General features: G+C 22.5%; 1 protein-coding gene across 3 annotated transcripts; it reads left to right on the top strand.

Annotated features, from left to right (window-relative positions):
• Positions 1-965: 965 nt before the first annotated feature.
• Positions 966-13547, top strand: LOC107998965 (HEAT repeat-containing protein 5B). 3 transcript variants are annotated; one of them, XM_062082850.1, is made up of 35 exons: positions 966-1263; positions 1451-1619; positions 1733-1944; positions 2038-2185; positions 2262-2372; positions 2455-2638; positions 2709-2869; positions 2948-3197; positions 3287-3430; positions 3522-3772; positions 3867-3978; positions 4110-4362; positions 4441-4550; positions 4638-4801; positions 5037-5069; positions 5379-5453; positions 5526-5801; positions 5924-6205; positions 6296-6485; positions 6569-6738; positions 6817-7138; positions 7219-7485; positions 7551-7732; positions 7803-8048; positions 8112-8331; positions 8444-8728; positions 8879-9041; positions 9119-9234; positions 9328-9612; positions 9684-9929; positions 10010-10161; positions 10238-10451; positions 10576-10590; positions 10759-10904; positions 11006-13547. In XM_062082850.1, the coding sequence occupies exons 2-35, from the start codon at positions 1488-1490 to the stop codon at positions 11180-11182; spliced, it is 6294 nt and encodes a 2097-aa protein (XP_061938834.1). In that variant the 5' UTR covers positions 966-1263; positions 1451-1487; the 3' UTR covers positions 11183-13547. The 3 variants fall into 3 exon arrangements, with proteins under 3 accessions (XP_061938834.1, XP_028523054.2, XP_061938835.1); XM_028667253.2 differs by having other exon boundaries at positions 967-1263; positions 9684-9920; XM_062082851.1 differs by lacking the exon at positions 5037-5069 and having other exon boundaries at positions 967-1263.
• The last annotated feature ends 12 nt before the right edge of the window (positions 13548-13559 follow it).

Here is a 13559-nt window from a genome sequence, read left to right as displayed (position 1 = left end):
AAACTTTTACTTTTGTATCTTGAAAATAAAACTTCAAAGAAGTTTCTCGTTAATCAATTTTAATATGAAATTATTTCAATTAATTATTTGTTAAGGATTGATTTTGATGTTATATCGAATTGATTTCATTGATGAATAATAGATTTTTTATTAATTTTTCATAAGAATTTTCATATTTTTATAAGAATTTATTTCTAAATATGATTATATATATTTGAAACATTATTATGGTCATTATATTAATTTCTTTATCTTAATTATATTATGTTTAAATTTTATTTATAATATTGTTGTTGTTTAAATAATTAAACTAATAAACTCATTATAGAATACCTCTTTATACATTCTACTATACTAATAACAAGTCAAAACTTTGATTATTTAAACACGAGATGGCGTTGATTTCAGAAATTTTTTGATCACTGTTTAATTTATCATTATCAAAATCTATTTTATGTTTTTATATGAAAAATCAAGTTTTATATATATTTTTATATCTTATATATATATATATATATTTTATATACATATTTTATATAAATTTCAGTTTTTTAAACTTATGATTTTTTAAACTTATTGTCAGAAATTTTGTATTAAGAGAACATAAGCCAAGATGATATAATATACGAAATTTCTTTTATTTCAAAAAATAAAATTTTTTTTACAAGTCATTTATATATATATATAATTTATTATTATATAAATTGTATTTATAAATTATATACATTATTATCACTACTTAGTTTAGATTTATATAATAAACATTTTTAAGATATCAGTATTATAAAATGATTCGATATTTTTTATTCTAGCAAAAAAAAAAAAAAATTTTAATTAGTATTAATTAACACTAAATTAGTTTATTTAAGTTTATTTAACTAATTAAATTCGAATATAAATACTTGTATAAATACAATGACATTAAAATGATTAAGTAATCTTAATAATTCTTTGTCAATGTTTCTGAACCAGATGATTACCGATCTACCTTAACCTAAATCAAGTTAAGATTTGTCAATTACGTGGATAAATTGTTCCGTATTGTAGTAGTTTATAGTGTTAACACATATTAAATATCAAAATACATGTCATTTATAAAATGATTTCCTATTTTATCCTATTTTTTAATATAAAACATAAATAAATACGAATACTAATAGTTTGACGTTACTAATTCAAGCGATTTCGAATATATAAAATAATATATAAAATAACTAGAAAATTATGATACTTTTTGTTTATTAATAAAATATAGACTTTCTGGTATTTATGTTTTCATTAAATTTTATTATTTTTTTTATAATTTAATAAATAAATTTCTTTATTAAATAAATAATAAAAAAATATTTTATAAAATTAATTTCTTATGATTTTTTAATATATATATATAATTTTATAATTACAAATAACATTAATAAATTATTAATAATATATAATTAAATATTTATAGAAAAAAAATAAGAAATATTAAAATTTATTCTATTGAAATGATGATGGAGTTGAGTCATAGTTTGACTCTCAATGAGGATGCCCTTAATCAAATCCCAGAGGCCAAGAGACCAATTTTTATATTTGAATGGTTACGTTTCTTGGATAAAGTTTTAATAGCTGCACAAAAGGTATTATTAATTTAAATAATTATTATAATATTTGTTCTATGTTATAATCTAAAATAAATACGTAATATATTTTCATTATACAATTTTTTTTCTATAATGTATATCATTTTTAGAGCGATATTAAAGGATGTCAACAAAAATTAGTAGAACAATTAACTAAACATATGCAAGGATCTCCTGGACCTCCTACAAGAAGACTTATTGCAAGATGTCTTGCAACTTTATTTAGTGTTGGTGATACATTTTTGCTTTTTGATACTGTTAATAAATGTAATGATATTCTCAGAAATAAAGATGATTCACCGAGTTTTCTTCCAACAAAGTTGTAAGTAATAATTTTAATTTTAAAATGCATTTATTATTTTAAAATCTTTAAGATATAATTTTTTATATAATTTTTTAAATTTACCATTATTAGAGCTGCTATATGTTGTGTGGGATGTATGTATGAAAAATTAGGAAGAATGATGGGTAGATCATATGAAGAAACTGTACAGATTTTAATAAAATCTTTACGTTCCGCAGAATCACAGACACGAATAGAAATTATGTATACTTTAGAGAAGGTATATATTTAATGTTATACAGATGTTAAAATTATTTAGAATTTTACATTTATATTAAAAAAACTTGAATTATTAGGTTTGTGCAGGCATGGGATCTGCAATTACAAATGTACATAAAGAAATATATAAAGTTTCTAAACATTATCTTACAGACAGAGTAATGGCTGTAAGATGTGCTGCTGCAAAGGTATTTTATTGTTAGTTTTCTATCAGTTTATAAAAATATTGGTTATTTTACTGGTAAAATATATTTAATATAATATTTGTAGTGTTTATTAGAAATGTTAAATCATGCATCATTTTTATATACAACTGAAATAGAAAGCGTTGCTACACTCTGTTTTCGAGCATTTGAAGGTTCAAATTATGAAGTAAGATGTGCTATTGCAAAATTACTTGGCACATTAGTAGCAATGACACAACTACCAACTCCAAAAGGAAAAAATCCTTCAGGTATTTTGAATAAGGATATTTATTTGTTTATACATTATCAAGAATTATATTAATTGTTATCAATATTTAGTTACCCAAAATAAAAATAATAAACAAATCTCACTTGATGAAGTATTGAATATTTTAATGTCTGGATTTTTAAGAGGTGGAGTAGGCTTTTTAAAAGGAACTGGAGAGATAATAAAAGGAAATTCTAGTGTAAATAGAGAAGTTCGAGTTGGAGTCACACATGTAAGAAAAAAAAACATTATTTATATTATAACATTATGTTTTTTTATAAAATAATTTAATTATTTGTTATTTTACTAGGCATATGTTGTATTTGTTCAAATGTTAGGAGGATCATGGCTTGAACGTAATGTTGGTACATTAATTGCACATGTACTTGATCTTGTAACAAATCCAAAAGCAGCAAGTTCACATGTTGATGCTGTTTATTCTAGAAAATGTGTTAACTTTATATTACATGGTACTGTAGGAAAATTATTGGGTGAAGGAGCTCAAGCTGCTGCATGTAAAGAAATAGCACATATTATTTTGAAACAAATGAATTCTATTGGTAAATTTCATTGTTTAAAATTCTTATTGAATAATTATTTAATAAAATACATATATTTATTTTTTATTTTTTTATATTTGAATTGTTAGATTTTAGTCCAGAAAATGCAAAAGATTGTAATCAAGAGACATTATTTAGTCAACATTTATTAGTATGTGCATTACAAGAAATGGGAAACTTGATCTTGGGTTTAGGTACAACAGCTTGTAATTTATTGTCTGATCAATCTTTGAGTATGTATTTTATTTACATATATTTTATCTATACTTATTTAATTTCAATAATTTTCAATAATTAATTGCATTAATTTGAATGTTTTCTTAGATTTAATTGATACAATTATGGCCGTTTTGGTTCATCCATGCCAAGCAGCTAGACTTGCAGCTTCTTGGTGTCTACGTTGCATTTGTGTAGCAGTTCCAAGTCAAATAACACCTCTGATTGATCGTTGTGTTGATGGAATTGAAAATATGCGTAGTTCACCAGAAGCAATAGCTGGATATAGCAGTGCATTAGCTGCTGTTCTCGGTAGTGTTCGTTTATCACCACTTGGCGTTCCGCATACAAAAGGAAAAGTACTTATTTTTAAATGATATTTATATTTTTTTATATAATTTTATAAAATAAGCGAAAAATTTTATCAAATAAAAATTATCTATTTTATTTTAGATTATTTTTAATACTGCAGAAGAACTTTTGAGAAGTGCAAGTCAAAACAGTCGTTTATCGTTAAATAGAACACATGCTGGATGGCTTTTAATTGGAGCTATAATGACTCTTGGTATGATAAATTTAGATCAATTAATTATATAATAATAAATATTAAATATATTTATAAAATATTATATTTAATATTTAAAATTTTATATTTAATATAAAATTATATATGTTTTTTATATGTTTTATATTCAGGAACAGCAGTAGTAAAAGGATTATTACCTAGAATGTTATTATTATGGAGAAATTCTTTTCCTCGTTCAAATAAGGAATTGGAAAGTGAAAAAGCTAGAGGTGATGCTTTCACATGGCAAGTAACTTTAGAAGGTCGAGCTGGTGCATTATCTGCAATGCATAGTTTCTTATTACATTGCCCAGAACTTTTAAATGATGATATTACAAGACGACTTCTAACACCAATTGAATCTGCATTGGCAATGTTAACAAAGTATGTTATTTTTTTATATATTTTTAAAATATTTTAATGTAATATCATTTTTATTATTACTCTAAAATAATATTTTAGTTTATCACCTGTACTAAAAAATTATGGTCAACAATTAAAAGCTCCAGCTGCCATGGTTCGTTTACGTTTATATGAAACATTATTATTATTACCACCTCAAACTTTTGAAGGTATTTAAAAAATATATTTTTTAAAAAATTATTATTTAGAAATGATATTTACAAAAATGTACATTATATATATCGTAAATTAAACAGGTTCTTATACGCATCTTTTAAGAATGTTGGTATCAGAGTTTACATTAACTGAAAATCCCGGAAATACTACAACTTCATTATTACGTGCTGTTTGTCATGCTAATGATTCTGTAATTCTTGGTACATGGTTACAAGAAACTGATCATCGTACAATAGAAGATCAGGTATATATTTTAAAATATTATTTTATGATTCTATGTATTTTTATGTAATTTAATATGTTGTACAAATGTAATATAATACTTTATATGTTTATATATGTTTTTTAAAATATTTCTCATTATCACTATTAATATTCATTAATATAAAAACATATTAACAAAAGCAGAAAAATTGTAAAGATATTGAGTACATATTATATTAATTCAAATTAACATTCAAATTTCCACTCATGTCCAGATGGAACCAAACAGAAGGGCAGATTTGGAACATGTGAGTAATGTCCTATGAAGCCTTTCGTTATCTGCTGTTCATCTGCACAATTTTTTTTTTCTACTTTTAATCATAATCATTGATTTATGTTTTAGTTTTATTTATTTTTTTAAGCATTAAAAAATTAATCAAAATATTAATTTTAATTTGTTATAAAATATAATAATGATTATTTTTACACAATTTTTATCAATATAAATATGTTACATTTGTTTATTTTTTATTTTGTATTGTAGTCATATTGTTTATTATAAAAAAATAAAAATGGAATTTAATCAATATTTATTTATATTTGTATTTATGTTTCAGTTACAACCAAATAGTGCTGCAGGATCTGGAGCTTTGGAACATAATCCATGTTGTCTTTATAGACCTGTACCACAAGTAAACACTTTGTTTTTTTTACTAAGAATATATAATAAAAATAAATTTTGTAAGTTATTTCTTTCTTTTTAGGATGATATAATACCTGGACCTTTACCTTTGGGAGTTGCAGTTATTGATCTATCTGTATCCTTATTTGGTCAAATCTTTCCACGTGTAGCAAATAAACATAGATTACAAATGTTAGATCATTTCAGTGAATGTATAAAACATACAAAATCTGGTAGACAAGAAGCTATACAAATGAATGTTTTTACGGCTGTATTAAGTGGATTAAAAGGTCTTAATGAAGCAAAAACTGGTTTTGGTCAAGAAGATGTTAAGAAATCTGCTACTAATCTCATTATTGTAATATAATTTTCTTATATTAATATCGTAATATTTTTAATTTCTTAAATTTATTATAAAATATAATTAAAATATAAATTAATTTTATTTATATAAATATTTAATTTTATTCTATATTATAGAGTGCTTTGGTAAGCAGCAATTCTATATTAAGATGGGCAGCAGGAGAAGCTGTTGGAAGAATGGCTCAAGTTATTTCTGATCCTAAATTTACGGCAGAATTAGCACAAACAAGTTTTGATCGTTTAAAATCAGCTCGTGATGTTGCTAGTAGAACTGGTCATTCTTTAGCATTAGGATGTCTTCATAAATATGTGGGTGGAATGGGATCTAGTCAACATCTGAATACAAGTGTCAGTATTTTACTTGCACTTGCCCAAGATAATTCATCTCCTGTAGTACAAGTAAATATTGAAATATATATATTTATATGTAATTTTTTAATGTCATCAATAATTAATGTCATTAATTAAATATGATTTATATTCATTCAGGTATGGGCATTACATGCTCTTGCACTTATAGCTGATTCTGGTGGACCAATGTTTCGAGGCTATGTTGAACCTACATTATCCTTAGCTTTAACTCTTCTTCTTAATGTTCCTCATTCTTATATTGATGTACATCAATGTATAGGAAAAGTATTATCAGCTCTTATCACAACAATAGGTCCAGAATTACAAGGTTTTTATTTTATTGTTGATTTCAAGATCTTTGTAAAAATTTAAAAATTTATATATATATTTATTTATTATATATATTTTTAGGAAATACAACAACAATTTGTATGGCACGTTCATCGTTTCTATGTGCTTGTGCAATTATGCAAGACCATCAAGATCCTCTTGTACAAGCAGAAGCTACAGGATGTCTTCAACAATTACATTTATTTGCGCCAAGACATGTTAATTTATCTTCTCTTGTTCCTACATTATGTGTAATTTATATTATATTTCATTTACATTATATAAGTGATTGCAAACTTTTTTATTTTCTATTATAAATTATTTTACAGCGAACTTTATCAAGTAATCATCTACTTTTACGTAAAGCTGCAATATCTTGTCTTCGACAATTAGCTCAGCGAGAAGCAAAAGAAGTATGTGAACATGCAATGACATTAGCTAATGAAAGTCGAGATACCAATATAGTAGAAGGTCTTGTTATAACAGAAACTGGTCTTCCGGGCGTTTTATTTAGTATGTTAGATACAGAAACTGATAGCAAATTAATTAAAGATATCCATGACACGTTAACTAGTATGCTGCAAATTCTAGCAGCAGATCATTTATCTCAATGGTTATCCTTATGTAAGGATGTTCTTACAATAGCATCAGGTATGACACATATTATAATAGTTATATTAATAAAGTTTGTCGTTGCAAAATTAAATAATATTAATAAAATATATTAATAGATACGTGTAATAACGAAGAAGGAAGTACTATTGACGTCGAAGATAGTACCACAGATATTGATAATGCTGATGTAGAAGGAGATGATGATCAAGCTGAATTCCATGCTGATGAATCTACGAAACAACGGCCGACTATTACGCCACGATGGCCAACTAGAGTTTTTGCAGCACAATGTGTCAGGAAAATTGTTGCTGCTTGTATAAATAATAAGCACGCACATTTTGATCTTGCTTTAGCTAAAGAAATGCAAATATCTAAAGGCAGAAGTACGATTCTTTAAATTATTTTTAATATTTTCAAATATTATATACTAAGATTTTGTTAATTACAGGTGATTTTCTAGTATTACATCTTTCTGATTTAGTAAGAATGGCATTTATGGCAGCAACAAGTGATTGTGATCCTCTTCGCCTTGAAGGATTGAAAACATTACAAGAAATCATAGATAAATTTGCTAAAGTTCCTGAACCAGAATTTCCTGGACACTTATTACTTGAACAATTCCAAGCACAAGTAATTAAACATAAAAATTTTAAATATATTTTATAAATATATATATTATATTAGTATTTAATTATTATAGGTTGGAGCTGCATTGAGACCAGCATTTTCAGCAGAAACAGCATCACATGTTACAGCTGCAGCATGTGAAGCATGTAGTGCTTGGATTGGAAGCGGTGTTGCTAGAGATCTCAATGATCTTCGTAGAGTACATCAATTACTTGTATCTTCTTTAGAAAAATTAAGAGAGGGACATACACGACCACAACTTTATAATGAAAGTTTGTTAACACTTGAAAGATTAGCAATTTTAAAAGCATGGGCAGAGGTAAGAAACAACATTTTTCTTTTAATAATTTCTATTTATTTCTTTCTTTTTTTTCTTTATTAGGTATATGTAGTCGCTATGATAAAAGATGGTTCTGCATTGAATAGTAAAAATACATTTAATCAAAATCTGAATCAAATTGATGATGATAATTCTGAAGATTTTGGAAAATTTGAATTTCAGACTGAGAGTTTATTAAGTTTAGTGCAACCTGAATTATTAAGTTTAAGTCAATATTGGCTAGCTGCTCTAAAAGATCATGCATTACTTTCATTACCTTCAGGTATGGTGAGTTTTTATATTATATTATATGTAATTTTTTAAATTATATATTATTATATATATATTATGTTTTTATGTAATACTTTTATAATAATAAATCAATATTTTATTAGAATTTTCTAGTCAATTACCACATGATGGTGGAGCTTTTTATACAACAGATACAATGGAATCTGCTCGACCTCATTATGCTGAATCATGGGCTCCAATCTTACATGCTGCAACACTTTGGCTCAATGCAAAAGGATTTGAATTGGAAGAAACAAAAAATGAAGTGAAAATATCAAATGCAACTAATAACAATAATAATAATAACAACAACAACAACAATAATAATAATAATAATGATGTTTCTACTAATACTAATACAAATGTTGAACGTTTTCATTTATTATTTGGTAACTATTTTTTAAAAACCTTCATTTTTTATATTATTGTTTCTTATTATAAATAATGTTAATACATTATAAAAATATATAATATATAGTAAAATGTATATTATGTATCATTTTTATTCAATATTTATTAATATTTATTAAAAATTTTAGGTATATGTATGGAAGCTTTGTGCAGTCCTCGTATTTCAGAGTCTACTCAAAATATAGAAACGTGTTTAAATGCATTATATACTCTATTAGATTCTACATGGGCTCGTAAAGTTTTAATTACAGATCGTTCATTACCGATTGAATTATGTAATGTTCTTCATAGGTATCTTTTTTTAATTATATAAATATAAGTATATAAATATTATATTATAATTAACAACTTATGGTATTTTATTGTAGAATGCTTCTAACAAGAGAAAGTTTTATGATTCAAATGATAGTAATGGAAGTTTTAAAACAAATAATGAAAGCAGCACATGAAGATTTAATAGAAAAAAAGAAATCTAAATTGAAAGGTAAAAAGAAATAATATTTTTTTTTATATAAATTAGCATATTATGAATTAGCATATTATTAACATATTATTAATATATATTATTTTGTAATAGAAATTGCATCAGTACATGAAGAAAGCAATGAAACTGAAGATGTAGATTTGCTAGGGGAAGGAGAAGAAAATGGTGAACTTATTCCTGGAAAATCATTAGTATTCGCTATTTTAGAAGTGTGTTTGTGTCTTTTGGTTCGACAAATACCAGCATTAAATCCTAATCCTGGTGGAACTACAGCAATTTTATCTCAAAAAGGATATATGCCATCTGAAGAAAGCGGGAAACTTATAGCTGCTACACTTAATATAATGGAATCTCTTCCTACTCTTTGTTCTCCCCAAGGTAAATATTTAATTTTAAATAAGATATTTAATTTTAAATATTTATTTTTAATACGTATTTTTAAACATTAGGAGCAATAGCAATTTTACCAACATTATTGTATTTATCAACTGGAGTAATTAGAGAAACTGCAGTGCGTACTGACAATGAATGCAATAAAACAACATCAGATGCACCAGTTCATGCAGCTTTGCATTGCATAAAAAACCTTATTACAAATAAATATGCAAAAGATCATAAAAGTAAAGAACAATGGACAAGTCTTTTACAAAGCGCTCTTGCTAAAATTATCGACCTCGCTAAAACTGGTATTGGAAGTTAGAATTATATAAGATTTATTTTCATGATAAAATGTTTTTTTAATTAATAATTTTTAAAAATTTTTTTAAATTTATAGGAAATGATGAAACAAAAATGGATGAAGTGGCAATGATGTTAGGAATTGCAGTATTTGTTCTTCATGCATCGCCTGAAGTTGTGAGTGCACCGAACTTACAGTTTCCATGTATAAATCATTTTAGACACGCTTTTCAATCAGAAAATATAATGGTTATTATTTTAAAAATATTTTATATATTATTAATAATTTAATATACATATATTCTTATTTCTTAAAATATTATAGGTTAAATTAAAATGCGTTCAAACATTGAGAACAATATTTTTACATCCAGAACGTATAATAAGTACTCCTTATATTCATGCATTAGCTCCAAGATTAGTAGAATATTTATATAGTGATAAAAGTAAACAAGTCACAACTGATGTGGGATTGTCTTTCACCTTAGAATGTGTTAATACAGTTGAAGCTCTTATAGGACTTGCTGATCTTTCACATCGTATGTATATTTATTTATATTATTTTGATTTCATTTATTATAGATTCAATATATAATAGTATATTAATATCAGATTAGTATGATATTAAAAAAGCTGATAAAAAGTATGTTACATGCTATTCAGGAGATCTTTTGCAAGGTGTGTAGGAAAATATATAAAAAAATATAATTATGCAATGTAATATATTTCCATCATATTTTATATCATAAAATATATTTTATTTGTCTAAATGTATTAGATATAAATATATTATTAATTCTTAAATAAGTTTGTTATTTATAATATTTTATTTTTATAAATATCTAGGGATACAGATGTTGACTTTACTTGTGCCAATCCTAATTAATTATTTGTTGGAAGGAGATCAACTACAACATGCTTCCAAATATCAATTAAGTCTTCATCAACAAAGTTTTCAATGGCTTAATAAAATAGGACCAAAATATCCTCAGGTATCTAAATTATATTATAATGTATAATATATACTATAATATATCTTGAAATTAAAATATATATATATAAATTACAATTTAAATAAAATTTTTTATTTTAGGAATTTAAAATGTTAATGTCACAATCTACGGAATTAAAAACTAAATTAGAAAATGCAGTTAGATCTACTCATCAACAAGCACAAAAACACCCTAGACCAGTAGATCTTGTAAAACCACAGATAAAAATCTCTACACCATCTATTAAGCTCAAAACAGATTTTTCAAATTTTAATTAATCTTTCTTAATATAATATCATTATTATAATAGTTCATTAAACATGTTGTATATTTATTTAAAATATTTAATTTTAATATAAGTTATTATATAATTTTATTATAAATTAAACTCTCATAACTAAACACAAAATAATTTTATAGAGATATTAAAAATAAGATAGATAACATAACATATATCACATAATAATGTTCTGAAATATAAATATATAACATGTTAAAAAATAGTCTTTGTAAATCTATTATTAATAATAGTATTATATTAATTCATCAAGTAAATTATATAATTAGTAAATTATATAATTATATATTTATATATAATTATATATTTATATAATAAATAATTCAATATTATATATAACAAAATATTTTAGTTATATGAAAATTCTTATATCTCGTTTTTCAGTACTTATTTATATATATATATTATCTAGTATATCAGGTACCGATTTTTTTAAAAAAATTGAATTATTCTGTTCATTTTAATGTTACGGTATTCATTCGCGCTTGTCTGATTTTTTTTTAATTCAAAAACTCAAACCCAACTATAGAATGATTTTAGATACTTGCATATTTCTAATGTTTTTTTTAGATAAATAAGAATTGAATTTAAATATAAAAAGATAATATTAGCAAAATTTAATATGCAAAATATTAAAAAATTTTTTTTATTTAGTTATATTTTTTAAGTTAAATTATTGTTTTTGCTTTTTTATATAAACATATAAAAAAATTAATGATGTATATTTAGAACATGTGTACTATAAGTGTATAATTATATTTATTTTAAATTGTAAATTTTATATATACATAGTATATTTTGTAGAAAACATTAATAATTTTCTTAAGTTTATTTATATTAATTATATTAAAATAAATATAAAAATTAAAATTTATTATATCAAGACATAATAAAAAATTATGGAAATTAATGAAAGAATAAGTAGTATTTTATGTTATGTAATTAAATATATTTTCTTAAATTATAAATATATATTTTGCATATTTAATATTACAATATAAAAATAATTCATCAGTAATTCAAAAGTATAATATTCTATTACTAATAAATTAAGATTTATAATGTTACTAATTATAGTATAATTTAAGAATCTTTTTTTATATAATTAATCATTTTAAGTACAATTTTTAAATATTTTAAAACTTAGATAAAATAGAGATTATTTGTGTAGTGATTGTATTTTAAATTTTAACTTAATATATTTATAATAATTTATTTTTAGTAAATATAATAAACAGATTAGATTTTTGTTAATGAATAGGAAATTCTTATTCTCTAAAAATCTAATTTATTAATATTTAAAATAATATTATAAAATAAGTAGATTATAAAAAATAGATATTATAAAAATATATTGTAAAATAAAATAAATATAATGTAAAAGGAACATCATATATTATGAAATTAATGAAATTCTTATATATTTCATGCAATATACATAAATAAAGTAGAACATAAAGTAGAACAACTAAATCTAATATAAAGTATTTCTTTTTAATATAACATTAGCTAACAAAATATAGAAGATATATTCTATTCTAATATAATAATAACAATTATGTATTATAATAATAATTATTACATTAATTTTGATATTTGTTAGAATAATCAACTTAAAATATAATAGAAAAAGAAAAAAATAGATTTTTTAGATCCATTCAAAATATTTGAAAAAATCATGTATACATAAATATTATAATCTGTTATAAATGTTTTTAATAAATCATAGTAATTTAATTAAAAATTTTAAATATATTTAATTATTTAATAAAAAATTATGGAAATTAAAAAATATGTTGAAATTAAAATAATATTTATATTCATTTAAATATAATATATAAATTTAAAATTAATATTAAATATATTAAATTAGTATAAAAATATAAATGTTATAAATATTATATTTACTTTATTCTAGAATACTTATATATATATGTTATTAAATATTAAGTACATATTAAATATTACATAATATGTATTATGTATTATCTATGTAAAGCAATATATTAATGTTATGTATTAAACATTAAATATTAAAGATATTAAAAGATATAAATATTTATCCTTTCAAAGATATGTAAATTATTAAATAAAGTGTTAATTATATAATTGTACATTGCATTATCGTGTTTTTTTTTTACTTTCACAATTAACATATATATATAAACTATATAAGCATATAATCTTATTATAATATTTATATTATGATATATACGTCGTATATTTATTGCTGTATTATTGAAAAAAATATGATATTATAATTGTATTAAATATTGTATAATTATATGAAAGAAATATAAAATTAAAAAAAAATTGAAATTGAAAAATATAATATTTCATTGGTACGATTCGAGTTA

The sequence above is a fragment of the Apis cerana genome, linkage group LG12 (assembly GCF_029169275.1).
Source record: "Apis cerana isolate GH-2021 linkage group LG12, AcerK_1.0, whole genome shotgun sequence".
In the NCBI taxonomy this organism is placed as follows: Eukaryota; Metazoa; Arthropoda; class Insecta; order Hymenoptera; family Apidae; genus Apis; species Apis cerana.
Note: the sequence above shows the minus strand (reverse complement) of the source record. Positions and strands in the feature narration are given on the sequence as shown.

Bases quoted from the DNA above. Each gene is read 5' to 3' on its own strand.
- LOC107998965 (XM_062082850.1), top strand. From the start codon at position 1,488: ATGATGATGGAGTTGAGTCATAGTTTGACTCTCAATGAGGATGCCCTT. The intron at 3,773-3,866 runs GTACTTATTTTT...ATTTTATTTTAG, and splicing joins TTCCGCATACAAAAGGAAAA to ATTATTTTTAATACTGCAGA. The intron at 8,332-8,443 runs GTATGGTGAGTT...ATATTTTATTAG, and splicing joins ATTACTTTCATTACCTTCAG to AATTTTCTAGTCAATTACCA.